This window comes from Corvus cornix, chromosome 26, assembly GCF_000738735.6.
Source record: "Corvus cornix cornix isolate S_Up_H32 chromosome 26, ASM73873v5, whole genome shotgun sequence".
Classification (NCBI taxonomy): domain Eukaryota; kingdom Metazoa; phylum Chordata; class Aves; order Passeriformes; family Corvidae; genus Corvus; species Corvus cornix.
The window spans coordinates 2,383,861-2,408,280 of record NC_046354.1 but is presented as its reverse complement, the minus strand read 5'-3'; the positions used below and the strand labels follow the sequence as shown (position 1 = coordinate 2,408,280).

The 24,420-nt window shown below is 56.5% G+C and overlaps 1 protein-coding gene across 7 annotated transcripts in view; it reads left to right on the top strand.

The window, feature by feature from the left end:
• ATP2B4 (ATPase plasma membrane Ca2+ transporting 4) overlaps positions 1-24,420 on the top strand; it is a 52,166-nt gene that overhangs the window by 16,966 nt on the left and 10,780 nt on the right. For all 7 annotated transcript variants that reach the window (XM_039565102.1, XM_039565097.1, XM_039565103.1 and 4 more), the window contains exons 2-17: positions 3,324-3,813; positions 9,647-9,844; positions 10,287-10,544; positions 11,826-11,951; positions 12,151-12,276; positions 13,739-13,774; positions 15,280-15,441; positions 15,727-15,941; positions 16,018-16,260; positions 16,834-17,075; positions 18,073-18,307; positions 19,035-19,214; positions 19,604-19,691; positions 19,813-19,919; positions 21,677-21,868; positions 23,129-23,342. In XM_039565102.1, the coding sequence (XP_039421036.1) occupies positions 3,618-3,813; positions 9,647-9,844; positions 10,287-10,544; positions 11,826-11,951; positions 12,151-12,276; positions 13,739-13,774; positions 15,280-15,441; positions 15,727-15,941; positions 16,018-16,260; positions 16,834-17,075; positions 18,073-18,307; positions 19,035-19,214; positions 19,604-19,691; positions 19,813-19,919; positions 21,677-21,868; positions 23,129-23,342 (2,818 nt within the window). In that variant the 5' untranslated portion in view covers positions 3,324-3,617. The remainder of the gene's footprint in view (positions 1-3,323; positions 3,814-9,646; positions 9,845-10,286; positions 10,545-11,825; positions 11,952-12,150; positions 12,277-13,738; positions 13,775-15,279; positions 15,442-15,726; positions 15,942-16,017; positions 16,261-16,833; positions 17,076-18,072; positions 18,308-19,034; positions 19,215-19,603; positions 19,692-19,812; positions 19,920-21,676; positions 21,869-23,128; positions 23,343-24,420) is intronic.

The window sequence follows — 24,420 nt, the reverse complement described above, 5'->3', positions numbered from 1 at the left end:
TTTTTTTAATTGTTGGGGTTTTTTCCCCCTCCCTCCCCACTTGGCAACGTAAACAGCAATCCTGAGAGCTTTACATTGAGTTTGCCATGGCAACCTCCAGCAGCCCAGCGTTCCCAACACCCCATTCCCAAGGTGGGAGAGGAGATGGACCCCGCTGGGCGCTGCTGTGTGGGGCTGGGATCCAAGGGCTTGGGAGAGGCGATTCCACCTCAATCCAACCTGATCCAAGCTGGGATTTGTGGCCCTGGGCAGGGAATGTGGTGGCTGGTGATGCTTTTTCTCGGCACGGTGCTGTCTGCGCTGGCTGGTGGGAGATATCCCAGCTGGAGGAGCACGGATTTCAGCCTCCTTCATGGATCAGTGGGAAACAGGGATTTCAGGATTTCATCCCTGAGCTTGGGCAGGGATTGCTCCATCTCTGATCATCCGTGGGAGGACGGAGCAGTGCTCCTGTCTGTCTGTCAGGATCTGATCCGATGTCCTGAGCCAGGACGATCTTTGTCCTTGCCCAGGGACTCAGCCACGGCTGCTGCCAGGCTCCGGGTGCCATCTGTGGTGCCACCAGCATGGCAGCAGGGCCACCTGTGGCGTGGCTGAAGGGGCCACTTGTGGCATCTCCAGCTGATTGTTTTCTCCTCGTCGCTTTTTGAGCGTGTTCCTGTCCCCGAGGTTAAATCCAGCAGGTCCTTTCCTCGTGCCTGGGGCTGGGGTGGGCACGGAGCACGCTCAGGTGGTGGCCTGGCCGTGGGCACTGTCCCTGGCAGGACAGAGGTGTCGGGTGGTGGCCTGGCCGTGGGCACTGTCCCTGGCAGGACAGAGGACGCTCAGGTGGTGGCCTGGCTGTGGGCACTGTCCCTGGCAGGACAGAGGACCCTCAGGTGGTGGCCTGGCTGTGGGCACTGTCCCTGGCAGGACGGAGGTGCCGTGCAGCCGTTTATTATTCCGGGCAGGTTCGGCTGCAGCACCGAGGCGGCTCCGCTGCTCCTCGCCAGCCGCTGCTCCTGCCTGGAGCCTGCGCTGCTCCTTCCTCCCCTCACACCCCGGGAGGCTCCGGGGCCTCATCCCAAACTCCTTGTCCAGCTCGGGGGTGGCATTTGGGAGGTGACACAGCTGCTGCCGCAGGGGAACTCGGGATCCCACTCCTCTCCCACCTGGGATGTTTTCTTCCTAAGGGCAGCACTTGTTCCTCTCCAGGGTCTGAGGGCTCTGGGAATGAATTCCTGGAGTGAATTCAGAACCTGCTGGAGTCACTGGGAGCTCCTTAGAGTGAGGCTCTGGTCCGGGTGGATCCTTCCCAGTTTGGCCACGGAGCCCGTGCTGGGCTTGTGGGATGGGGCCGGGAAGGGCCGGGAGTGGGGCCGTGATCCCAAAAGGGCTGGGGGAGGATGCTCAGGGCAGACAGGAGCCGTCCCACACCTCGGTGGCAGGTTGGGATCACACGGTGGGACACAGGGATGGTGCCGGTGCCGGGTCCCTCCTTTACCCCCGAGGGCAGAGCGAGTCCCAGGCTGGAATCCCGCGGTGGGACACAGGGATGGAGCTGATCGCTGCCCCCCTGAGCTCCATCAGGGGTAATTAAGGGCTAGGCCGTTCCAGTGTTAATTAACTGTCTCCCTCTTAACCTCTGAGCTCTCCTCAGACAGCGCCGGTTGCTATGAAAGAGGAGGAAATGAGTGTGGTGGGGTGGGGGAATTATCGCTTTTTCTCTTAATCAGCAGGAGCCTGCTTAATTGGGCCTGCCACCTCCTGCTTCCCGCTGCCGGGAGCTGTGTGCCTCGAAGGGATGGATGAGCTCAGCTCCACCAGGAGCCGTGGGATAACGGGGCTGGGAATGGGCAGGGATGCAGGAACTGGTGATCCCTGCTGGATGGGGCTCGGGTGTCCCGGGAGCTGCGGTGTCCCCATCCCTGTGCTCCCATCCCCATTTCCCCCATCTCTGTGTGCCACTTCCCTGTGTCCTCCGTCCCCGTTCTCCCTGTCCCCCCGCCCATCCCTGCAGCTGGGGGACAGGTCCCTCCCGAGCTGGGGACGTTCTGACAGCGTCCCTGCTGTCCCTGAGGTTCTGTTGGTGCCTGTGGTGTCCTGATAATGCCAGGAGCTGCCCCAGGGGTGCTGCTGCCGGGATAAGGAGCTGCTCCTGAGGGCCAGGCAGGGAGGGGTTTGGTTTTTTGGGGTTGTGCTGCCTGAGAGATTGAAAAGTCCCTGTGGCTGGGGCTGGAATTGGGGTGGTTTGGGACAGCTCTGTGATGATTTGGTGCCTTTCTGTTGGAATTTTGAGGGCTGATGTACCCCGTGAGCTCCTGGGATCAGTAGTGGGCATTCTCCCTCCTCCCTCCTGTCGTTCCTGTCCCTTCCCAGCTCGCTCTGCCACCGGAGTGGCCGTTCCCCTTTCTGTTCTTTATTTATTTTGCCCTAGGAAAGATTTTATTTTCTCTCCGTGAGAGCCTCCCCTCGCAGCCTTTTTGCCTCTGGAGTGCCGGGAGCTTCCCTGGAGCTTGGGAACAGAGCTAACCCTGGCTGACAAAAAGCCCTTTTTCCCTCTGGCCTGTGCTGTTCCCTCCATGTCCCTATTTGTCCTTACAACCCGCCTGGAATGCCAGCAGGGAATCCCAGCCCCCAAATCCCTGAGGAATGGGGGAGCTGTGGGATGCTCCTGGTCCCTGCCTGGCTCGCTTGAAGCGTTTTTGGGGCTCTCCTGTCCTCGCTGGGGGGTTGGGACCTGGAGGTGGCAGCACTGTGGGACGCTGAGACGCGCGGCCGAGAGCCACTGGCTGCCCTCGAGGAGCCACCTCGGAACGGAAAAGCCTCGATTTCCGAGATTTTCCCAGGTTTTGGTGGCTTCTCTGCCACTTGCCTCTTCTCTTCAGTGGTTCCTGTGGCTGATGTAGAGCCCGCTGGGTGCTGCAGCCCCTTTCCCATGGATATGGGGATATCGGGATATTGGGATCGTTCCCTACCTGCCGGCAGCGCCGGGAGTGATGCTCCAGCCCCGGCGCCCTGCCCAGGGCAGGAAGCAGCTGTTTCCCACTGCCGAGGGGTATTTTTAACCCAAAATCAACGGGAGGGTTTTGTCTGGGCTCAAAGTGAAGAACCACCTGGGCTCCTTTCCTGCCCGGCCCCGGCCCTGCCGCTTTTCGCTGCTCCACACTCCCAGCTCCAGTTCTCACCCAGGATTTTTGCCCAAACCACGCTGACACCACGTTCTCCCTAAAAATCCCCCTCTTGGGCTAGCACCACTCCCCTTTCCCACCTCATGGGGCGCCTCCCTCGTTCCCAAGCCTTCCTAACGGCGATATTTTTGTTTCCCGTGGTTGTTTTCGCAGCTCCAGTTGCTGTGGTATCCAGGGAGCCTTTCTCCACCTCCTCCTCCTCCTCCTCCTCCTCCTCCCGCTGCAGGAGCTGCACGCCGGGCGTTGCTAAGGTCGCCTCCGCGGTAACATGCACATCCTGTTTACACCTTCATCCCGACAACTTGGGCTCGGATAGAGCCACCCGTTCCCGCCGGGAAGCCCCCAGGGAAGGGGCCGCATCCCCCACCCCGAGGCGCCGGAGCCGCCGGAGCCGCGAGCGAGGCCGCCGCAGGAGCGCCGCGCCGGTGGCACCGTCACCGTGACAAGATGACGAACAACGTGGCCGACCACCACCCCGGGAACTCGGTGGCCGAGGGCAACCATGAGGGGGACTTTGGGTGCTCCATGGTGGAGCTCAGGAACTTCATGGAGCTGAGGAGCGCCGAGGCCGTGGCCCGGCTCAACGACTCCTATGGCGGCGTCCAGAACGTCTGCAAGAGGTTGAAGACGTCACCGGTTGAAGGTGAGTGGCACTGCCGCGGTCTGGGGTTGTCACCTCTGGGGTTGTCACCTCCGGGATGGAGCCTCATGGAGGTGATGTCCAAGGGTGGTGGCTCCCGAGGTCTGGGGTTGTCACCTCTGGGATGGAGCCGTGTGAAGGTGATGCCTGAGGGTGGTGGCTCCAGTGGCCATCCCGTTGTCGGGGATTGTCACTTTTGGGATGGAGCCACGCGAAGGTGACACTCAAGGGTGGTGGCTCCAGTGGCCATCCTGTGGTCAGGGATTGTCACTTTTGAGATGGAGCCATGTGAAGGTGGCACCCAAAGGTGGTGGTTCCAGTGGCTGTCCCGTGGTCAGGGATTGTCACTTTTGGGATGGAGCCATGTGAAAGTGGCACCCAAAGGTGGTGGTTCCAGTGGCTGTCCCGTGGTCAGGGATTGTCACTTTTGGGATGGAGCCATGTGAAAGTGGCACCCAAAGGTGGTGGCTCCAGTGGCCATCCTGTGGTCAGGGATTGTCACTTTCGGGATGGAGCCATGTGAAAGTGGCACCCAAAGGTGGTGGTTCCAGTGGCTGTCCCGTGGTCAGGGATTGTCACTTTCGGGATGGAGCCATGTGAAGGTGGCACCCGAAGGTGGTGGCTCCAGTGGCGGGGCTCGGTTGGTCCCATCACGCCCCGTGTCCATCATGGAGGTGGCTCCCTGTGCATTATAAAACGGTCATTTAGGGTGGAAAAGGAGGAAAAAGGAAGAGAGGAGCCTTCCCAGGGCCTTCCCCATCTTCCCAGGGGGCTCCCTGAGGTGTAACCCGGATCCCTGGGAGGCTGGAGCGCAGGTGGGATGTGGGATGAGGGATGTGGGATGAAGGATGTGGGGTGTGGGATGGAGTGAGGAGCTCAGGGGTTGTAGGGGGGGTGCGAAGGGCTCACCCCACGGCCCAGCTGCCGCTGCAGCTGTTCCCTGTTTAATCATTTACGGAGCTACGGGGTGGGAAGGGAGGGTGTAAAGGTTGGAGGGCGCTAGGGACGTGCCCGGGTTGCCACCTGCAGCTGTTGGTGGCACTGTGGGCGAGGGATGAGGGCAGCAGGTCCCCAAAGGGGCTGGGGCGTGCACCCAGGGATGGGGAGATGGACCCAGGTCCCTCCTGACCTGAGGATTCTCCAAGGAAAACCTGGGAAGAGCAGCGCAGAGTGGTGGCAGGGATGTCTGGGGTCACCTCTGGGAGGATCTCAGGATGTCACCTCCTCCCTCACGGGCTGGGCTGGCTTTTGGGGTCCCCTTATCAGCGAGGCTGGCGGCACTGGGGGGATGGAGCCATCCCTGGCACTGAGGGGGTGCAGGGGGCAGAGACGCCTTGATTCCAGCTCCGAGGGTTTTCCCGGGGCTGTGGGATGGGGGACGTGGCTGTGCCTGGCCTGGGACAATCTGTGGGATATTTTTAGTGCTGCAAGGTGGGGATTTGCAGCTTTCCAGCTGCGAGTGGGACCGGGAAGGAGAGACAATATCGGGATGTCGTTAGAGAAGGGGGGAAATCCCAGTGGAAATGCAAAGCCCAGGTCACAAAACAATGTGCTCGGGCCTGCCAAAGCGGGACCACGCTCCTTTGGGGTGGGAGGAGAGGCGGGAGGAGAACCCAAAAGGCTCTTTCAGGGGAGGTGAAGGGTTCAGCCCCATCCCAATGGGATTTCATGCCCCTGGCACATCCCTCCCATGGAGCTGAGCTGCCTGTCCCAAATCCCATCCCGTTGAGCCCAGAGAGCAAAGAAAGGTTCTTTCCTCCAAGCTGGGATTTTTGGGAAGAGCGAAATCCCACGGCAGCCGGCGGCACCTCGGTCTGATCCCGCTGAGAGGGGGTGCACATGCCAGCTCTGTGTCCCTGCTCCCGGATGTTTGCCCCGGCCCCGTTCTCGTTGTGCCTCTGCTGATCACCCCGCTGGGGTGGCACGGGGCCTCGTCCTCCCGCGTGTCACCCGGGGTGTCCTGCTGTAGGATCCATCCTGGAGTGGTTTGGTCCCACCTGGATCCGGGTGGCTCCTGACCCTTGGTGCCACTCTGTGATGTGGCACTGGCTGTCCCCTCTCCAGCCTGGCACTGTTCTCGTGGGCAAACACTCGCCACGGTCCCCAGAGTCTGCCTTGGGTGGCCGTTGGGGCTCCCAGCCACGAGTGAGGGATCCCCAGTACCAGTTTGGGGTCCGCTGGGACCGGCAGCGCCAGCTCTGCCCCAGGAGGTGCCAGCGGACCCAAAACCCCTCGGGACTGCTCCCAAAGTGGCTTTGGGGTGGCGTGGGGTGACCCCCAGCACCTCCTTGGCCCTCGCCCGGAGCAGAGCGGGGCGGTGGCTCCGCTGAGTCACCGGTGTCCCCTGGGTGCCCTGACTCACCCGGGGCTGCCGCCTCCGCCTCCGTCCCAATCCGGGCTCGGGATCCTGCTGGGGATGGGGGAGAGCTCTTCGTGCCACCCCACAGCCGCTGTCCCCAGGCTGCTCGGGGACTGGTGACAGTTCCCTGCTGTCCCGTGTGGCCTCCACCCAAAAATTCTACCCCATCCTCCCCGCTGATCCTGACCCCCAGACCCTGCAGTGGCACCCATGGGTGGCACCTGCCCGGGGCTGCTGCTCTTTGTCACCCTCTAACCGGCCCCCCAGAGCCTGGTTTGGGTGGCTCGTGCTCTTTGTCACCCTCCCTGTGCCAGCACAGAGCCACGGAACCCCCCCCTCCAATTCCCCCGGGGAGGGTGGGGGCAGCCCTGGGATCGTTCCCATGGGTGGGATGTGCTTTGGGATCCGTGCCTCCCGTGTCCTGTGGGATCATCCCGTGTCCCGTGGGATCATCCCGTGTCCCTCCCCGTGTGTGCCCACGTGTGTCCCACGGCTCCGCGGACGCAGCCCGTGGCCGTGAGCCGCATTTTCCATCCGCTGGCTGGGAATCGAGGCCGGGACATCCCAGGATCCTGCTCAGCCTCCTCTCAGGGCTGGGTGGGGACAGCCCGGCTGCTCCGCCAGCTGCCAGCTGTCCCCTCCCTGCAGCTGGGGTGGAGTCACAGCGGGAGCGGGCTGGGAATGGGATCGATCCCGCTGCTTCCTCCTGCTCGGAGTGACACGGGGCGGGCACCGAGGTGTCCCCTGGAGTGACACGGGGTGGGCACCGAGGTGTCCCCTGGAGTGACACGGGGTGGGCACGGAGGTGTCCCCTGGAGTGACGTGGGGCTGGCACCGAGGTGTCCCCTGGAATGACACGGGGTGGGCAGGGAGGTGTCCCCGGGAGTGACGTGGGGCTGGCACCGAGGTGTCCCCTGGAGTGACACGGGGTGGGCAGGGAGGTGTCCCCTGGAATGACACGGGGTGGGCAGGGAGGTGTCCCCGGGAGTGACACGGGGTGGGCACCGAGGTGTCCCCGGGAGTGACACGGAGCTGTCCCCTGAGTGCCAGGCCCGGGTCCCCCATCGCTGCCAGGCTGCTCCAGGCACCACCGGGATGTATCGAGGGCCATTCCCGGAGCATCCCGGGATCTGGCGGCGGCATTTTAAGGTGGAAAAGGATTGGGGGGGGCTCCCTTAAGGCGGTGCTGGGCAGGGAGGGCTGCTCCCTCCGGGGACCCCCTCAGCATTTATGGCTTTAATGGGGTGGCCGTGTCACCTTGTCACCCAGGGGCTCAGGCTCCCTTTTATTCCCCGTTTTCTCCCATTTCCCCCCACCCTCGCTTCCCACGCCGTGTCCGGCTCCTTCCCCCTCTCCCACCCTTTCCTCGCAGCAGGACCAGCCCCAATCCTCTTCCATCTCCGGCAGGATCCACCTTGGATCCGGGGGCTCGCAGCTCTCCGGGGATGGCAGGGGACAGGGCTCAGGTGGCCGCGGGCGCTGCCGCTGCCAGATTTGTCCAGATTTGCCCAGATTTGCCCAGATTTGCCCAGATTTACGGCTCTTTTGATGTAAATAAGGCCGGCGGTGCCAGCTGGCAGTGGCTGGCACTCGCCAGGCTGCAGCCGGGTGTCCCCTGGCCCGGGGCAGGGTTTCGGAGTTCTTTTAGCCTGGGATGAGCTGTAGGAATGATTTCGTTCCGTCGCACCCGCTTCTTTCCCAGGTTTTTCGTGTATTTATCCATAAAAAATCAACCCCGGAGAGATTCTTGTTCCTTGGTTCTGAGTGATGCAATTCCCGGTGTTCGATCTCCTATTGGTTATTGATCCTTTCCAGGCTGATCTGGTCCTCTGTGGTTTCTCTTATTGATCTTTTCGCACTCTGGGTGTCTCTGGTTACGCCGGGGGGGTGATATTTAATTAATTTCTGAATTTATAAATATTTCATTTCTGAATTTATAAATATTTATTTTTGTAACTTGATGTATGTTTATTTATAGTATGTATTTATATGATCCTTATTTATTTATAATATGTATTGATATGATCCTTATTTATTTATATCATTGATATGATCCTTATTTACTTGTAATATGTATTTATATGATCCATATTTATTTATAATATTTATTTATATGATCCATATTTATTTGTAATATGTATTTATATGATCCCTATTTATTTATAATATTTATTTATATGATCCATATTTATTTATAATATGTATTGATATGATCCTTATTTATTTATAATATGTATTGATATGATCCATATTTATTTATATTTATTTATTTATCCATATTTATTTATAATATGTATTTATATGATATGTGTTTAATGTCTAAAGTCATAAATGTTTAATTTCTCAATTTAGACGTAATTGTAATATTTATATGGTAAATATTCATTCACATGATACATATTTATTTATAATATTTATTTCTATGATACCTAGTCATTTATAATAGTGATTTAATTAATATTTACCTGCTCTGTATCTTCTGGCTGGGGATGTTCAGCTTTTCAGGCCTCACCCAACCTTGGTGAACGGAGGCTTTTGAAGAGAAACTTCAATTCCCAAAGACAAAAAAACCCTTTAAAAAAGTTTTTTAAAAATTTTATGTATTTATTAATTTTATTTAATTTATTTATTTTTATTTTTTAGTTATCTCTTTATATTTTACTGACTTATTTATTTTTCATTTATATTTTATTGATTTTAAAATTTGTTTAAATTTTCTTTCTTTCTTTTTAGTTATTTTTATTTTATTTATTTATCTTTTATTTATGATTTATTTGTTTCTATTTAATTTATTAGTATTTTATTTATTTTTCTCTATTTTATCTTTATATTTAGTTCTATTTATTAGTATTTAATTTATTTATTTGTATTTTATCTATTTATATTTTGTTATATTTCTTTGTATTTTATTTATTTAGATTACATTTAGTTATATTTAGTTGTATTTTACTTATTTGTGTTTTATTTATTTATTTCTTTGTATTTTATTTATTTAGATTATATTTAGTTATGTTTCTTTGTATTTTATTTCTTTGTATTTTATTTATTTATTTATTTGTATTTTATTTATTTAGATTATATTTAGTTATATTTACTTGTATTTTATTTCTTTGTATTTTATTTATCTATTTATTTGTATTTTATTTATTTAGATTATATTTAGTTGTATTTCTTTGTATTTTATTTATTTATTTGTATCTTAGTTCTTTGTATTTTATTTCTTTGTACTTTATTTCTTTGTATTTTATTTCTTTCTTTCTTTGTATTTTACTGATTCCTATTTTATTCATTCACTTCTTTTGAACTGATTTCTATTTTATTTCATTACTCAGTTCATTCTAATTAATTTCATTTATATTTTCTACACAAATCCCATAGGGACAGCAATGGGATTTACCCTCATCCCTGTTTTCCCTACAAATCCCATAGGGACAGCAATGGGATTTACCCTCATCCCTGTTTTCCCCACCCTCCCAGGCCTGTCCGGGAACCCCACAGACCTGGAGAAGCGGCGTCAGGTGTTCGGCCAGAACTTCATCCCCCCCAAAAAGGCCAAGACGTTCCTGCAGCTGGTGTGGGAGGCCCTGCAGGACGTGACCCTGATCATCCTGGAGATCGCAGCCATCATCTCCCTGGGGCTCTCCTTCTACCACCCCCCAGGAGGGGACAACGAGCGTGAGTGCCCCGGGCCGGGGGACTCCTGGGGGAGCAGGGATTTGGGATGGGGATTCAGGGACTGGCCCCATTCCCTGTGGGAGCAGGGATTTGGGATGGGGATTCAGGGATCTGTCCCGCTCCCTGTGGGAGCAGGGATTTGGGATGGGGATTCAGGGATCTGTCCCACTCCCTGTGGGAGCAGGGATTTGGGATGGGTGCTTTCACCCCATTATCCAAAGGGGAATTCCCTCTCCGGGCAGTGTGTGGGGTTATCCCAGCGGGAATTCTCTCTCTGGGCACCGTGTGGGGTTATCCAAAGGGGAATTCTCTCTCCGGGCAGTATGTGGGGTTATCCCAGCGGGAATTCTCTCTCGGGGAAGTGTGTGGGGTTATCCCAGCGGGAATTCTCTCTCGGGGCAGTGTGTGGGGTTATCCAAAGGGGAATTCTCTCTCGGGGCAGTGTGCGGGCAGTCCTCGGGCGGCGTGGAGGACGAGGGCGAGGCGCAGGCGGGCTGGATCGAGGGCGCTGCCATCCTGTTCTCCGTCATCATCGTGGTGCTGGTGACGGCCTTCAACGACTGGAGCAAGGAGAAGCAGTTCCGGGGCCTCCAGAGCCGCATCGAGCAGGAGCAGAAGTTCACGGTGATCCGCAAGGGCCAGGTGATCCAGATCCCCGTGGCCGAGATCGTGGTGGGGGACATCGCCCAGATCAAGTACGGTGAGTGGGGTGGGGGTAGGGCTCTGTGCTTCCCCGTGGGATCCTCCTCCCTGCTTCTCCAGCCCTTTTTCCTTGAGGAGAAGCGTTCATTCCTCCGCTTTCTCCATGGAAGTGCTCCCCCCTGGAGTGACAGAGCTCCGCTCGCCTCCTTTTTTGTCCCTGGAGTTGGGCTGGCAGCTTTAAGGAGCTGCTGGATGGGAATTGGTTCGTTTTCCCAGCCTTGTGCCTGTTGAGGAATAGTTCCTTATGCAGGAGGTTTTGGGGAATATTTCCTCATCCAGGAGATAATGGTGGATATTTTGTTATCCAGGAGATTTTGGGGAATATTTCCTCATCCAGGAGATTTTGGGGAATATTTCCTTATCCAGGACATGTTGGTGGCTATTTCCTTATCCAGGAGATGCTGGTGGATATTTCCTTATCTGGGAGATGCTGAGGAATATTTCCTCATCCAGGAGGTTTTGGGGAATATTTCCTTATCCAGGAGATGCTGGTGGATATTTCCTTATCGAGGAGATTTTGGGGAACATTTCCTCATCCAGGAGGTTCTGGGGAATATTCCATTATCCCGGAGATGTTGGTGGCTATTTCCTTATCCAGGAGATTTTGGGGAATATTTCCTCATCCGGGAGATTTTGGGGAATATTTCCTTATCCAGGAGATGCTGGTGGATATTTCCTTATCTGGGAGATGCTGAGGAATATTTCCTCATCCAGGAGATTTTGGGGAACAGTCCATTATCTCAGAGACGTTGGTGGCTATTTCCTCATCCAGGAGATGCTGGGGAATATTTCCTTATCCAGGAGATATTGGTGGATATTTCCTTATCCAGGAGATTTGGGGAATATTTCCTCATCCAGGAGATGCAGCCCTTGGGATACATCAGGCCCTGCTCCTTGTCTCCCAGGGGGAATATTCCTCCCATTCAGGAAGGAGATTGATCCACCACTGTGTTCCTTTTCCCAAGGGCCTCATTCCCTCCTTGGCCAGGTGGATGTGGTGGATTTGGGATGGATCAGGAGCTCTGGGAAGGATTCATTAAAACCAGATGGGGAAGCACTGAGCAAAATCCTCCCCAGGACTCTTTCCATGCCCCAGCGAGGATTTGGGAGCCGTTGGATTTCATTTTATTGCACCTCCTACAAACCCCACCTGCAGCTTCTCCTCCTTCTAGAGCTGGTGTGAGACTGAGCTCTGGATCCTTTTGGAGCATTCCCATGGGATGGGGCAGGCAGGGATGAGCCCAGGCCAGGCTGATCCCTGGTTTTCCTCCTCTCCCAGGTGATCTCCTGCCAGCGGACGGGATCCTGATCCAGGGCAATGACCTGAAAATAGACGAGAGCTCGCTGACGGGGGAGTCAGACCATGTCAAGAAATCCATGGATAAAGACCCCATGCTGCTGTCAGGTGAGGGCTCTGGGATGGATGCGGGGCTGGGATGAGTTTGGGCTGGGCTGGGGGTCCTGGTCTCAGGGAGGTGTCCAAGGCCAGGCTGGATGGGGCGTGGAGCAGCCTGGGATAGGGGAAGGTGTCCCCTGGGGTGGGATGGGATGGGGTTTAAGGAATTCTGTGGGATGGTGTCCCCGTGACATTCCTGCCGTGCCAGGTACCCACGTGATGGAGGGCTCGGGCAGGATGGTGGTGACTGCTGTGGGCATCAACTCCCAGACCGGGATCATCTTCACCCTCTTGGGAGCAGGAGAAGGAGACGAAGAGAAGAAAGTGAAGAAAGGTAAGGAAATGCCCTGATTCTGCCCTTTCCCTCCTTCCTCCCTTTCCTGGGAAGCGTCCACAGGCTCCCCCCACACCGGGGTCAGCTCCCCTGGCCCAGGCAGGAGCAGGGAGGGGTTGGGGACCCCTCCCTGTCCCCTCCACTCGGTCCCACCGTGCTCCCAGATGTTTTTGGGACCTGGCTCCAGCTCCCTCTTCTCCATCCTGGAGCTGTAGGGTGGGGAGATCAAGGATCCCACAGGAAAAGGGGCTGGTGACGCTGCCCCCTTGGCACTCGTTGCCCACCCCGTGGTGGTGGGAAGGTGAGTCCTGGGTGCCCGCAGGGGGTTTTTTAACCCATCCAAACCCCGGAGAACTTGGCTGAGGATCTCCTGAGCATTCCCTGAGCTCCCTGGGGGAACGGAGGGGATGGCAGGAGGCAGAGGAGGGGTGGGACAGCAGCCAGGCTGAGCTGTTCCCATCGTGCTGGGACTGGAACGCTCTCGTGTCTCAGCTTTCACATCCTGCTGCTTATTCCCAGCTCGGGAAGCTCCCCGTGTCCCTGCTCCCCTGCTCGGCAGGTTTGGCCTCACCGGGATCGGGCGCTGGCAGCAGCATCAGGCTGGCACCGCCCGCTGCTCCGGCATCCCCGCGCCAGGGAGCCCTTCCCGGGAGGCGATGCCAGGCGGGGAGAGGCTTCCCGGGCTGTGCTGGCTGCCAGCTCCGAGCTCTCTCTCTCTGTGTGTGTGTGTTTGTGTGGCTGTGCTGGCTCCTCCAGCGCCAGCAGTGCCGGGATTTGGGAGCTGAGGAGCTCCCGGGTTCGGCTGCCACCGTGGAGGCGGCAGGATGAGGTGTCCTGGGAGTGGCACTGGGAGTGGCACTGCTGTGGGAGCCACCCAGTGCTTGGAGCTTTCCCACGTTTCAAGCTCAATGGATTTGGGAGCAGAGCAGGCCAGGGGGTGCCACCAGTTTGTCCCCATGGGAGCTGTGGGGTGACACAAACCTCGTGTCACCTGAGGCTTGTGAGGTGCAGCAGCCCCGTGTGGCACCCTGGGCACCCCCATGTGCCACCCTGTCAGATTTTGGGTGGGGGAGGTCACACCTCCCTGCTCTGGGTCCGGTGCTGCCCGTGGTGGGGGACAAGTCTGCGCTTCCCATACGGATCTGATGGGAGGGAGGGACCTGGAGCTGCAGGAGGTCCGGCTCTGCTCCGTGGTTTCTTTTCCTGAAAATCTGAGACACCTCCAGCACCCTCAAGGCGCTGCTGGGGTTGTGGGGGTGATTTTCAGTTTGGGAAAGTCGGAATCCTTGGGAATGTGGTGCCCGGGGCAGCCAGGGAGCTCCAGAGTCTGGAGCTGTGCGCGGTGTCCAGAGGGTGACCGTGCACGGACGCCACTGGAGCGGCCCCTCGGAGCATCCCAGCATCCCGGCCGGGGAATGTGGCTCCGTGTGCTCAGCCCTCCACCCTTTCTCTCTTTGAACAGGTAAAAAAAGCGGAGCCCCCGAAAACCGCAACAAAGGTAACGCCAGCCTCTCATCCTTTGAACCAGCACCACACTAACTACCGAGCATTCCTCCTTCCTTCTTCCTTCTTCCTTCCTTCTCCTCATCAGTCTGTGCTCTTTGCTGCTCCGGCGGGACTCTCGCCTCGTTTTTCCGGGAGAGGGTGCAACGGTCCCGTGGCCGGTGGCCCTGGCACGGCATCGTGGTGTCCCCAGCACCCCAGCACGGGCTGTGCCTGCTGGGATGAACCTGCCCGTTGTCCCTGCGTGGGGAAAAGCCATTTTTCAGGGAGGACAGAGCTCTTCCAGCAGCCTGGACTTCTGGCAGGAGCATCCCTTTCTTGGGATAAACTGGGTGGGATTGGTGGCTTTAACTCTCTGGTGCCCGTCCCACGCTGTCCCTGCGCAGGGTTGGTGTTTGGGGCAGAGCTGGCGGTGCCCTCCTGGCGTTCCTGGGATGAAATCTCCCCCAGGGCCTGGCCCATGGGACGCTTGCACCCTGTCCTGCCATGGCCTCGACTCCGTGAGCGTCTCCTCGCCAGTGTTCTCACACTGTTCTTTGCAGGCTGTGGAGGAAGCCCATTCCTGCACCTCTCTCTCCACCTCTCTCTCTCTCTCTTTCTCTCTCCTCTCAGCAGTTTGAGTTTCCCTCCGTGCCGTCAGACTGTGTCCGGGTGCTTGTTGTGTCCGTGTTGGGTCTGTTGTCACCGTGGAGGTTCCTCTGTGGAGCTGCTCCGGGGTGGCCTCGAGCAGCAGCAGCCAGGAGGGGACAGGTCCCGGGGTGGCCCTGGGGCCACCGCTGCTCCTCCAGCTCCAGCGGCTGAGGAGGAGCCTCTGGGGGTGCTTCCCATCCCTCTCCAAAGCTTCCAGGCTTGGGTTTCCCCAGGGTGGACTTCCAGCTGGATTAGACCAATTTTAGGAACGGGAAGCCGGGCTGTCTCGGGTCCTAAAGCCGTGGTGGATGGCTCCAGGCTGGGATTCAAGGATTCCTGGCTCCCTGCTCTTCAATCTCCATCCGAATTTCTAACCCACCCCTCCATCTCACCGCCTCAGCCGCTTCCCTGGCGAGTGGTTCCTGCTGGGCTGCCCACAGGGTGGCACCGGGGGGAAATTGGGGATGCTCATCGAGGGATTGGGGGGCACTGGAGCATCTCTGGGGTCACCCCAAAGCGCTCCCAGCTCGCTGCAGGGTTAGAGGCTGGAAGAGACCCCAAAATCTGGCCTAGAGGGTTTCTTGCAGAGGTGTGACCGGTGCCAGTGGCACCTCTGAGGATCCCTTATCCGTGGGCAGGGGGTAGATGACAGAAAACCACCCCGTAGAGAGGTGGCAGGGCCCTGGGACACGGAGCTTCCATGTGCTCGGACGCGTGTGTGGTCGGGAGCGGTTCTTGTCCTGGGATTTCTCTCTCTCTCTCGCTCTCTCTCTCTCCCACCACCATCCTCCTCAGTGGTGTCCTCCAGGTTTTTCCGGGGTTCTCTCTCCTATTCACACGTGGTGTCTTGTTTTGCACCCCGGGCTGTAGCTAAAACTCAGGATGGTGTGGCCTTAGAGATCCAGCCCCTGAAGAGCCAGGAGGGGGTGGAGAACGAGGAGAAGGAGAAGAAAAAGGTCAAAGTGCCCAAGAAGGAGAAGTCGGTGCTGCAGGGGAAGCTCACGCGCCTGGCGGTGCAGATCGGGAAGGCAGGTGAGTGACAGTGACCCCGGAGCTGCTGGGGAAGGGCTGTCCCCATCCTCATTGACCCCAGAGCTGCTGGGGAAGGGCTGTCCCCATCCCCTGTGTCCCCAGAGCTGCTGGGGAAGGGCTGTCCCCATCCCCATTGACCCCAGAGCTGCTGGGGAAGGGCTGTCCCCATCCCCACTGACCCCGGAGCTGCTGGGGAAGGGCTGTCCCCATCCCCATTGACCCCAGAGCTGCTGGGGAAGGGCTGTCCCCATCCCCTGTGTCCCCTCACCTCGTCCTTGTCGCCAGGGCTGCTCATGTCGGCCATCACCGTCATCATCTTGGTGCTGTACTTCGTCATCGACACCTTCGGGGTGCAGAAGCGGCCCTGGCTGGCCGAGTGCACCCCCATCTACATCCAGTACTTCGTCAAGTTCTTCATCATCGGCGTCACCGTGCTGGTGGTGGCCGTGCCCGAGGGGCTCCCGCTGGCCGTCACCATCTCCCTGGCCTACTCCGTGAAGGTGAGGCCTGCACGCGGCACGAGGGGGGTGAGGAGGGAATCCGAGCTGCCGGCCCTGACCTTCTGGGTGGTTGCAGAAAATGATGAAGGACAACAACCTCGTGAGGCACCTGGACGCCTGCGAGACCATGGGCAACGCCACGGCCATCTGCTCGGACAAGACGGGCACGCTGACCATGAACCGCATGACCGTGGTGCAGGCCTACGTGGGGGACACCCACTACCGCCAGATCCCCGACCCCGAGGCCATCCTGCCCAAAATCCTGGACCTCATCGTCCACGGCGTGGCCATCAACTCTGCCTACACCTCCAAAATCCTGGTGAGCTGCAGCACCGCGACCTCGTTGTTGTCCTTGTCGTTGTTGTCATTGTCATTGTCGTTGTTGTTGTCGTTGTTGTCATTGTTGTCATTGTTGTCATTGTCATCATTGTCGTCCTTGTCGTTGTCGTTGTTGTTGTTCTCGTTGTTCTCGTTGTCGTTGTTCTCGTTGTTCTCGTTGTTCTCGTTCTCGTTGTTGTTCTCGTTGTTGTTCTCGTTGTCGTTGTTGTTCTCGTTGTCGTCGTTGTTCTCGTTGTTGTCGTTGTTGTCGTTGTCGTTGTTCTCGTTGTTGTCGTTGTTGTCATTGTTCTCGTTGTTCTTGTTCTCGTTGTTGTTCTCGTTGTTGTCGTTGTTGTTCTCGTTGTTCTCGTCGTTCTCGTTGTTGTTCTCGTTGTTCTCGTCGTTCTCGTCGTTGTTCTCGTTGTTGTTGTCGTTGTTCTCGTTGTTCTCGTTGTTCTCGTTGTTCTCGTCGTTGTTCTCGTTGTTGTTCTCGTTGTTGTTCTCGTTGTTGTTCTCGTTGCTGCCCGTCCTGCTCCACGCCCAGTTTGGCATCGCTCTCCCGTCCTTTTTCCAGCCGCCAGAGAAGGAAGGGGGGCTGCCCCGGCAGGTGGGCAACAAGACCGAGTGTGCCCTGCTGGGCTTCGTGCTGGACCTCAAGCAGGACTACCAGGCCGTGCGCAACGAGGTGCCCGAGGAGAAGCTCTACAAGGTCTACACCTTCAACTCTGTGCGCAAGTCCATGAGCACCGTGCTGAGGAGCAGCGGCGGCGGCTTCCGCATGTACAGCAAGGGAGCCTCCGAGATCATCCTCCGCAAGTAAATCCTCCTCCTGCTCCCCATCCCGCGGCATTGACGGGCTCCGGCTGCCCCACGGGGCAAGGGTGGATGTGGGGAGGTGCTGAGGGGTTTTTGGGTGGGTTTGGGGAAGCTGGAGGGGGCTGTGGAAGGGGGATGTCCAGGTGGAGTGACAGGAATGTGCTGGGTGGTTTTTTTGGGAAAGCTGGAAGGAACTGTGGAATGGGAATGCCGCCCTTTTTGGGGGTGGGGTGCCAGGAATGTGCTGAGTGGTTTTTGGGTGGGTTTGGTGAAGCTTGAGGGAGCAGTGGAAAAGGGATGTTCCCCCTTTTTGTAGAGGGGGTGCCAGGAATGTGCCATGGGTTTCTTTGGGTGGGTTTGGGAAGGTTGGAGGGAGCTGTGGAAGGGGGTGTGTGTCCCTTTTGGAGATGGACTGACAGGAATGTGCTGAATGGTTTTTGGGTGGTTTTGGGAAATCTGGAGGGAGCCATGAAAAAGGGGATACCCCCTTTTTGTCAGGGGGTGCCAGGAATGTGCCGAGTGTTTTCTGGGTGGGTTTGGGAAGGTTGGAGGGAGCTGTGGAAAAGGGAGATTCCCATTTTCTAGATGAGGTGCCAGGAATGTGCCATGGGTTTTTTTGGGTGGATTTGGGAAGGCTGGAGGGAGCTGTGGAAGGGGGTGTGTGTCCCTTTTGGAGATGGGCTGACAGGAATGTGCCGAGTGTTTTTTGGGTGGATTTGGGAAATCTGGAGGGAGCCGTGAAAAAGGGGATACCCCCTTTTTGTAGAGGGGGTGCCAGGAACGTGCCGAGCGTATTTTGGGTGGATTTGGTGAAGCTGGAGGGAGCTGTGGAAAAGGGATGTTACCATTTTCTAGATGAGGTGCCAGGAATGTGCCATGGGTTTTTTTCGGTGGATTTGGGAAGGTTGGAGGGAGCTGTGGAAGGGGGTGTTGTGTCCCTTTTGGAGGTGGGCTGACAGGAACGTGACCCTGCCTCACCCTCCCGGTCCCGTCTCAGGTGCACCAAGATCCTGGACAAGAACGGCGAGCCGCGGGTGTTCAAGGTGAAGGACAGGGACGAGATGGTGAAGAAGGTGATCGAGCCCATGGCCTGCCACGGGCTCAGGACCATCTGCCTGGCATTCCGGGATTTCCCTGCGGACGCAGAGCCCGACTGGGACAGCGAGAACGAGATCCTGTCCGACCTGACCTGCATCGCTGTGGTGGGGATCGAGGATCCCGTGCGGCCTGAGGTACCGAATCCCACCCTGTCCCGCACCATTCCCGGCCCTTTTCCCGCTGCTCAGGGCCACGATCCCTGGAGGAATTCCAGCAGCTCCTCTGTGCCCATCCCTGAAGTGCCCCCAGCTCCCTGCTGCGGGTGTTTCTCTCCCATTCCTGGACAAAACACCCCCACGGCAGCGTATTCCCACCCAAAATTCCCAAGCCTGGAGGTCTGTGCTGCTCCAGGCTGCCCCAAAGGTGGATGGAGACAACCAGGAGCAATCCCTGCGCTCCTGGAGCTGGTTTTTCCCAGCTGTCTGCTGGGCTAATGCAATAATCCCCCCATTCCTGCCTCTGGATTCCGCTTCGGAGCTCGCCCCCCTGCTCTCCGTGGCCCTGATTCGATGTTCAGGGATCTGGCTCTGGGAATTGCATTACGGATCCCTCGCCTGCAGCGGCTCTGGAGGCTCCAGATTCGATTTGCTCGTTCCTCACTCATATCCTCTCTTCCCCCACTGCTCCCTAATGGATAAACCCATTAGTGGGGTGGCAGGGGGGTGAAATTCCCGTTTTTATGGATGGCCTGGCCGCGCCTTGGCACTCAGGCAGGCGGCAGCGGGGTGGCAGCAGGGTCCCTTCCCCTTGGGGTGACAGATGGAGGTTCCTCACCCTTCCAGAGCCCTTTCCAGATCTTTTTAGGGAGCTGCCTCCTCGCTCCCGGCGTGCCCAGTGCCAACCCCAGCACCCTGTCCCCAGGTGCCCGACGCCATCCTGAAGTGCCAGCGCGCGGGGATCACCGTCCGGATGGTGACGGGGGACAACATCAACACTGCCCGTGCCATCGCCACCAAGTGTGGCATCCTGCTGCCCGGGGAGGACTTCCTGTGCCTGGAGGGCAAGGAATTCAACCGGCTCATCCGCAACGAGAAGGGAGAGGTGGGAGAACTCTCCAGCAGCAAAAAGCGTCAGATCCTGCTGGGTTTTCCCAAATCCTGCTGGGTTTTCCCAAATCCTGCTGGGCTTCCCAAATCCTGCTGGGTTTTCCCAAGTCCTGCTGGGTTTTCCCAAGTCCTGCTGGGCTTCCCTGGATCCTGCTGGGCTTCCCAAATCCTGCTGGGTTTCCCAAATCCTCCTGCGTTTTCCCGAATCCTGCTGGGCTTCCCGAATCCTGCTGGGCTTCCATCTTTTCCTTGGATGAACAGAGCTGCTGGGATGCTCAGCAGTGTTTAGGGATGAAGCCGCTGTCCTGTCCCAGTTGGGGTTTGCTTTCCAGTGGGACAGAAGATTCCTGAGGGGAATCACTTCCCTTTTTCCCGGTCCTGCAGGTGGAACAGGAGCAGCTGGACAAGATCTGGCCCAAGCTGCGGGTGCTGGCGCGCTCCTCCCCCACGGACAAGCACACCCTGGTGAAAGGTGGGCACTGCCCTTCCCAAAGGGCTCATCCCGCTCTTCCCGCGGCCTTTTCCAGCCTCATCCATGCCGGGAGCCTTCCCTCGGGGTTGAATTTCTCAGGACTTGCTCGTTTCCATTGCAGGAATTATCGACAGCACCGTGGGTGACCAGAGGCAGGTGGTGGCCGTGACAGGGGACGGCACCAACGATGGCCCAGCCCTGAAGAAAGCGGACGTTGGGTTTGCCATGGTAGGGCCGGCCTGGGGGTTCTCCTTTGCTCCATGGGGTCAGAAACCCACGGCTCGCTGGGTTATCCCACTGGAATTACTTCCAGACCCTTGAAACTCTTTTTACAAATCTGTGGGATGGCCTAAAAACCCCCAAAGAATTTTCTTGGGATGCTGGATTTGATTCTGAGCTGCATTAGGACCGTTAGCAAAGGATTGGGAATTCTTTGGAGCTCCCAGAGCGGGGAGCTGCCCTGTCCTGGTGTCTCTCCTGGATCCAGGAGAGCTTTGGGAGCTCCATGCCGTGGTTTTCCCTGCAGCTCTTCACCCCAATTCCAAGCTCGGTGCTGGCTCAGGCTTTGGGAATTTATTTATGGTGGGAAAACTCTGGTTTGATGCTTTTTTCCTTTTTTCTATCCAGTCTGCAAGGAGCAGGAGAACGAACGCTGTTGTTTTTAACAGATTCCCTGTGGATTGATTTTAGGGATGTGAGCAGCAGCTGGGTGGGGAGGCTGCACAGGGAGTTTTGAGCCGATGAGAGATTTTTGGGAAGCGTTTTTAGGAATGGTCGAAACATCCAAATGCAATTCCAGAGCCTTTGGGATGAGCAGGGAAGGCAGGATCCACTCAGCCTCCTGCCCTGCAACAGGCAGGGAGTTCCTGTTTGAGGGCGGGATCCAGCCACTCCCAAGAGAATCCCGGGAAAACGCCAGGCTCGTTGTGGGCTCGGCTTGGAATTCCTGCCTGGAATTCCTGCAGGGCGAGCGCCTCGCTGTGCCGGCGCCGGGAAGCGCAGCCCAGCCCGGCACCCTGGAGCTGCTGCTGCGGGGGAATTTTGGGAATCTCCGGGGGCTGGGGCAGAAAGCCCCGCTGAGCTCTCCCTGCTCCCGCGGCGCTGCCCAGCCCGGGATGGAGCCGTTCCCTGGCGTCAGGAGGGAGTCAGGAGGGAGCTGCTTTCCCGCTGTTTTCCAGCTGTTTTCCTGCTGCTTTCCCGGCTGTTTTCCCGTTGGATCCCGGCTATTTTCCGGCTGCTTTTCCACTGCTTTCCCGCTGCTTTCCCGGCTGTTTTCCTGTTGGATCCCGGCTATTTTCCGGCTGCTTTTCCACTGCTTTCCCGCTGCTTTCCCGGCTGTTTTCCCAGCTGTTTTCCCGCTCTTTTCCCCGCTCTTTTCCGCTGTTTTCCCGCTGCTTTCCTGGCTGTTTTTCAACTGTTTTCCCACTGCTTTTCCGGATGCTTTACCGCTGTTTTCCTGTTTTCCTGGCTGTTTCCCGTCTCCTTTTCCACTGCTTTCCCGCTGCTTTCCCGGCTGTTTCCCCACTCTTTTCCCACTTTTTTCCCCGCTTTTTTCCTGCTCTTTTCCCGTTTTTTTCCCGCTCTTTTCCCGCTTTTTTCCCCGCTCTTTTCCCACTGCTTTCCCACTGCTTTCCTGCTCTTTTGCAGCTGCTTTCCTGCTGTTTCCCAGCTCTTTTCCCGCTGTTTTCCCACTGTTTCCCAGCTGTTTTCATGGCCGTTTCCCATCTGCTTTCCCTGCTGCTTTCCCGCTCTTTTCCGGCCATTTTCCCACTTTTCCAGCTGTTTTCCAGCTTTTCTGCACCGCGCCTCTGTCTGGGATGTGCCCAGGGAAAGCTGGGCTGACTCAGAGCCTGTCCTTGAAGGCTTCCGAGCTCTGCCCAGCACGGATCAGCACTGGCTCTGCGGGCTTTTCCTCCCGGGAACGTTCCTGGGAAGCGGCAGAGCCGGGCAGCCACCGTGGCTCACCCACGGCTTTGTCCCCAAAGGGCATCGCGGGCACGGACGTGGCCAAGGAGGCCTCGGACATCATCCTGACGGACGACAACTTCACCAGCATCGTCAAGGCCGTCATGTGGGGCCGCAACGTCTACGACAGCATCTCCAAGTTCCTGCAGTTCCAGCTCACCGTCAACGTGGTGGCCGTCATCGTGGCCTTCACCGGCGCCTGCATCACCCAGGTAGGGAGCAGGGGAAGGAATAAACCTGCTGGATTCAACAGGTTCCCTCTGGATTTTCAGTGGAGTAGGAGAATAAACCTGCTGGATTCAACAGGTTCCCTCTGGATTTTCAGTGGGGCAGGGGAAGGAATAAACCTGCTGGATTCAACAGGTTCCCTCTGGATTTTCAGTGGAGCAGGGGAAGGAATCTCTTGGTTTTTTACAGGTTTTCAGTGGATTCTTTTCCACAGGAGCAGGAGAATGGATAAACTTGTTGGATTCAACAGGTTTCCCGTGGGGTGTTTTTACTGGAGCAGGAAGAGAAATTTCTTGGTTTGAACAGGTTTTCAGTGGATTCTTTTCCAATGGGCAGGAGAATAAACCTGCTGGATTCAACAGGTTCCCTCTGGATTTTCAGTGGGGCAGGGGAAGGAATAAATCTGCTGGATTCAACAGGTTCCCTCTGGATTTTCAGTGGGGCAGGGGAAGGAATAAACTTGCTGGATTCAACAGGTTTCCAGGATTCTTTTCCAGTGGGACAGGAGAATAAACCTGTTGGATTCAACAGGTTCCCTGTGGATTTTCAGTGGAGCAGGGGAAGGAATCTCTTGGTTTTTTACAGGTTTTTGGTGGATTGTTCTTTACTGGAGCAGAAGAAGAAACCTGTTGGATTTCAGAGGTTTTCAGTGGATTCTTTTCCAGTGGGGCAGGAGAATAAACCTGCTGGATTCAACAGGTTCCCTGTGGATTTTCAGTGGAGCAGGGGAATAAACAAACCTGTTGGATTTCACAGGTTTCCAGGATTCTTTTCCAGTGGGGCGAGAGAAGAAATCTCTTGATTTTTTTACAGGTTTTCAGTAGATTGTTCTTCACTGGAGCAGGAAAGGAAATTTCTTGGTTTGAACAGGTTTTCAGTGGGGCAGGAGAAGAAATCTCTTGGTTTTTTACAGGTTTTTGGTGGATTGTTCTTTACTGGAGCAGGAGAATAAACCTGTTGGATTTCAGAGGTTTTCAGTGGATTCTTTTCCAGTGGAGCAGAACAAACCCGTTGGATTCAACAGATTTCCCGTGGATTTTTGACATTTAGGGACACAACCACGAGCTGGGTGAAGCCTCGTGAGGCCGTGCAGAGGGAGCTTGAGGCAAAGGCGAAATACTTTGGGGGTGTTTTAGGAACGTGTTAAAAATCCCGGAGCGATTCTGGAGAGGTTTTGAGGAGGAGAGCGAAACAAAGAGGTCGATTTTGGTGGCGTGACGTCTCCTCCCGCTCTTGCCCTGCAGGACTCTCCCCTGAAGGCCGTGCAGATGCTGTGGGTGAACCTGATCATGGACACCTTCGCCTCGCTGGCGCTGGCCACGGAGCCGCCGTCGGAGTCGCTGCTGCTGCGCAAGCCCTACGGCCGCAACAAGCCCCTCATCTCCCGCACCATGATGAAGAACATCCTGGGCCACGCCGTCTACCAGCTCACCATCATCTTCACCCTGCTCTTTGCCGGTGAGCCCGGAGCTCCAGGGGGTTCTGGGGGCGAAAGGAAAAGGGAAATTGTGGTGATGCGATACCTTTATTGTATTTTTATAGAAGTTTTCTGTACCCCAATGGGTCATCGCTACCTTCCCCACTCCTAGGCCCAGGTGGTTTGCCCCAGACCCAAGGCGCTCCCCCGGTGCTCCCTACATGTTGTTCTCCTCCCCTTGTTCTAGCTCTTTCCCTATCAATCACCCAAACCCCTCCTGTTGTTCCCGAAGGTCCCGTGTCCATCATGTGAAACCTCCCAATTTACCCTTATATGGTCCCCATCAATCCCCCGAGACCCTACCCCTCTAGACACCTCCCCGTTTGGAAATCCCCTAAACCTCGATGCCCCATTGGGGCATGTGATCCCTTTCCCTCCTCCCCTTGGGGCTATTGGCCCAAGGAAATGTCTATCCTCGTCCACATCCCTCCCTTAGAGATTTCTATTGGTCCCCAGTTAAGCCATCCCCATTGTAACACCTCCCTTTTTAAGAGGTTCCGTGGAGCTGCTCGAGGCTTGTCCCCTGTGAGTTGCCTCGATAAACTTGGATTATCCCATGTGGCAAGCCTCCTTGCTGCTTTTTATCTTCTCCCTCATCGGGACTGCTGACAGCCACTGTGCCTGGAGCTTCAGCTCCCGTGGGCAGAGCTGAGCTCCTGAGGAGCAGCTTTAAAGCCGAGAGCCTCCAGCTGCTCCCACTCCTGTCGCACACCGCAGGAGCTGGCCCGGGCAGTGGTCAGTGGCGGTCATTGCGACAGGAAATGAAAAGGAAAAGGGAAGGGGCAGAGTCCCCACGCTGCTCACAAGCCACCATGGGCAGCTTCGTTGTCGCTGTCACGGTGACCTCACGTAGGACAGAGCTTTGTGAGGGGTGGGTGGGAAGCAGAGGGGTGATCCAGAGAGGAGTTTTCGCTCCTGGATGCGCAGTTGCAGCTTCCCAACGTTTTTAAGGGCTGGCCCAGGGGTCTCCACGTGGGTCAAGGCATCCTGAGGCCACCTCCCCCAGCGCCGAGCAGACGGAAGGAGCAGCAGCTCATCCTCTCCTCTCTTCCCTTCCCC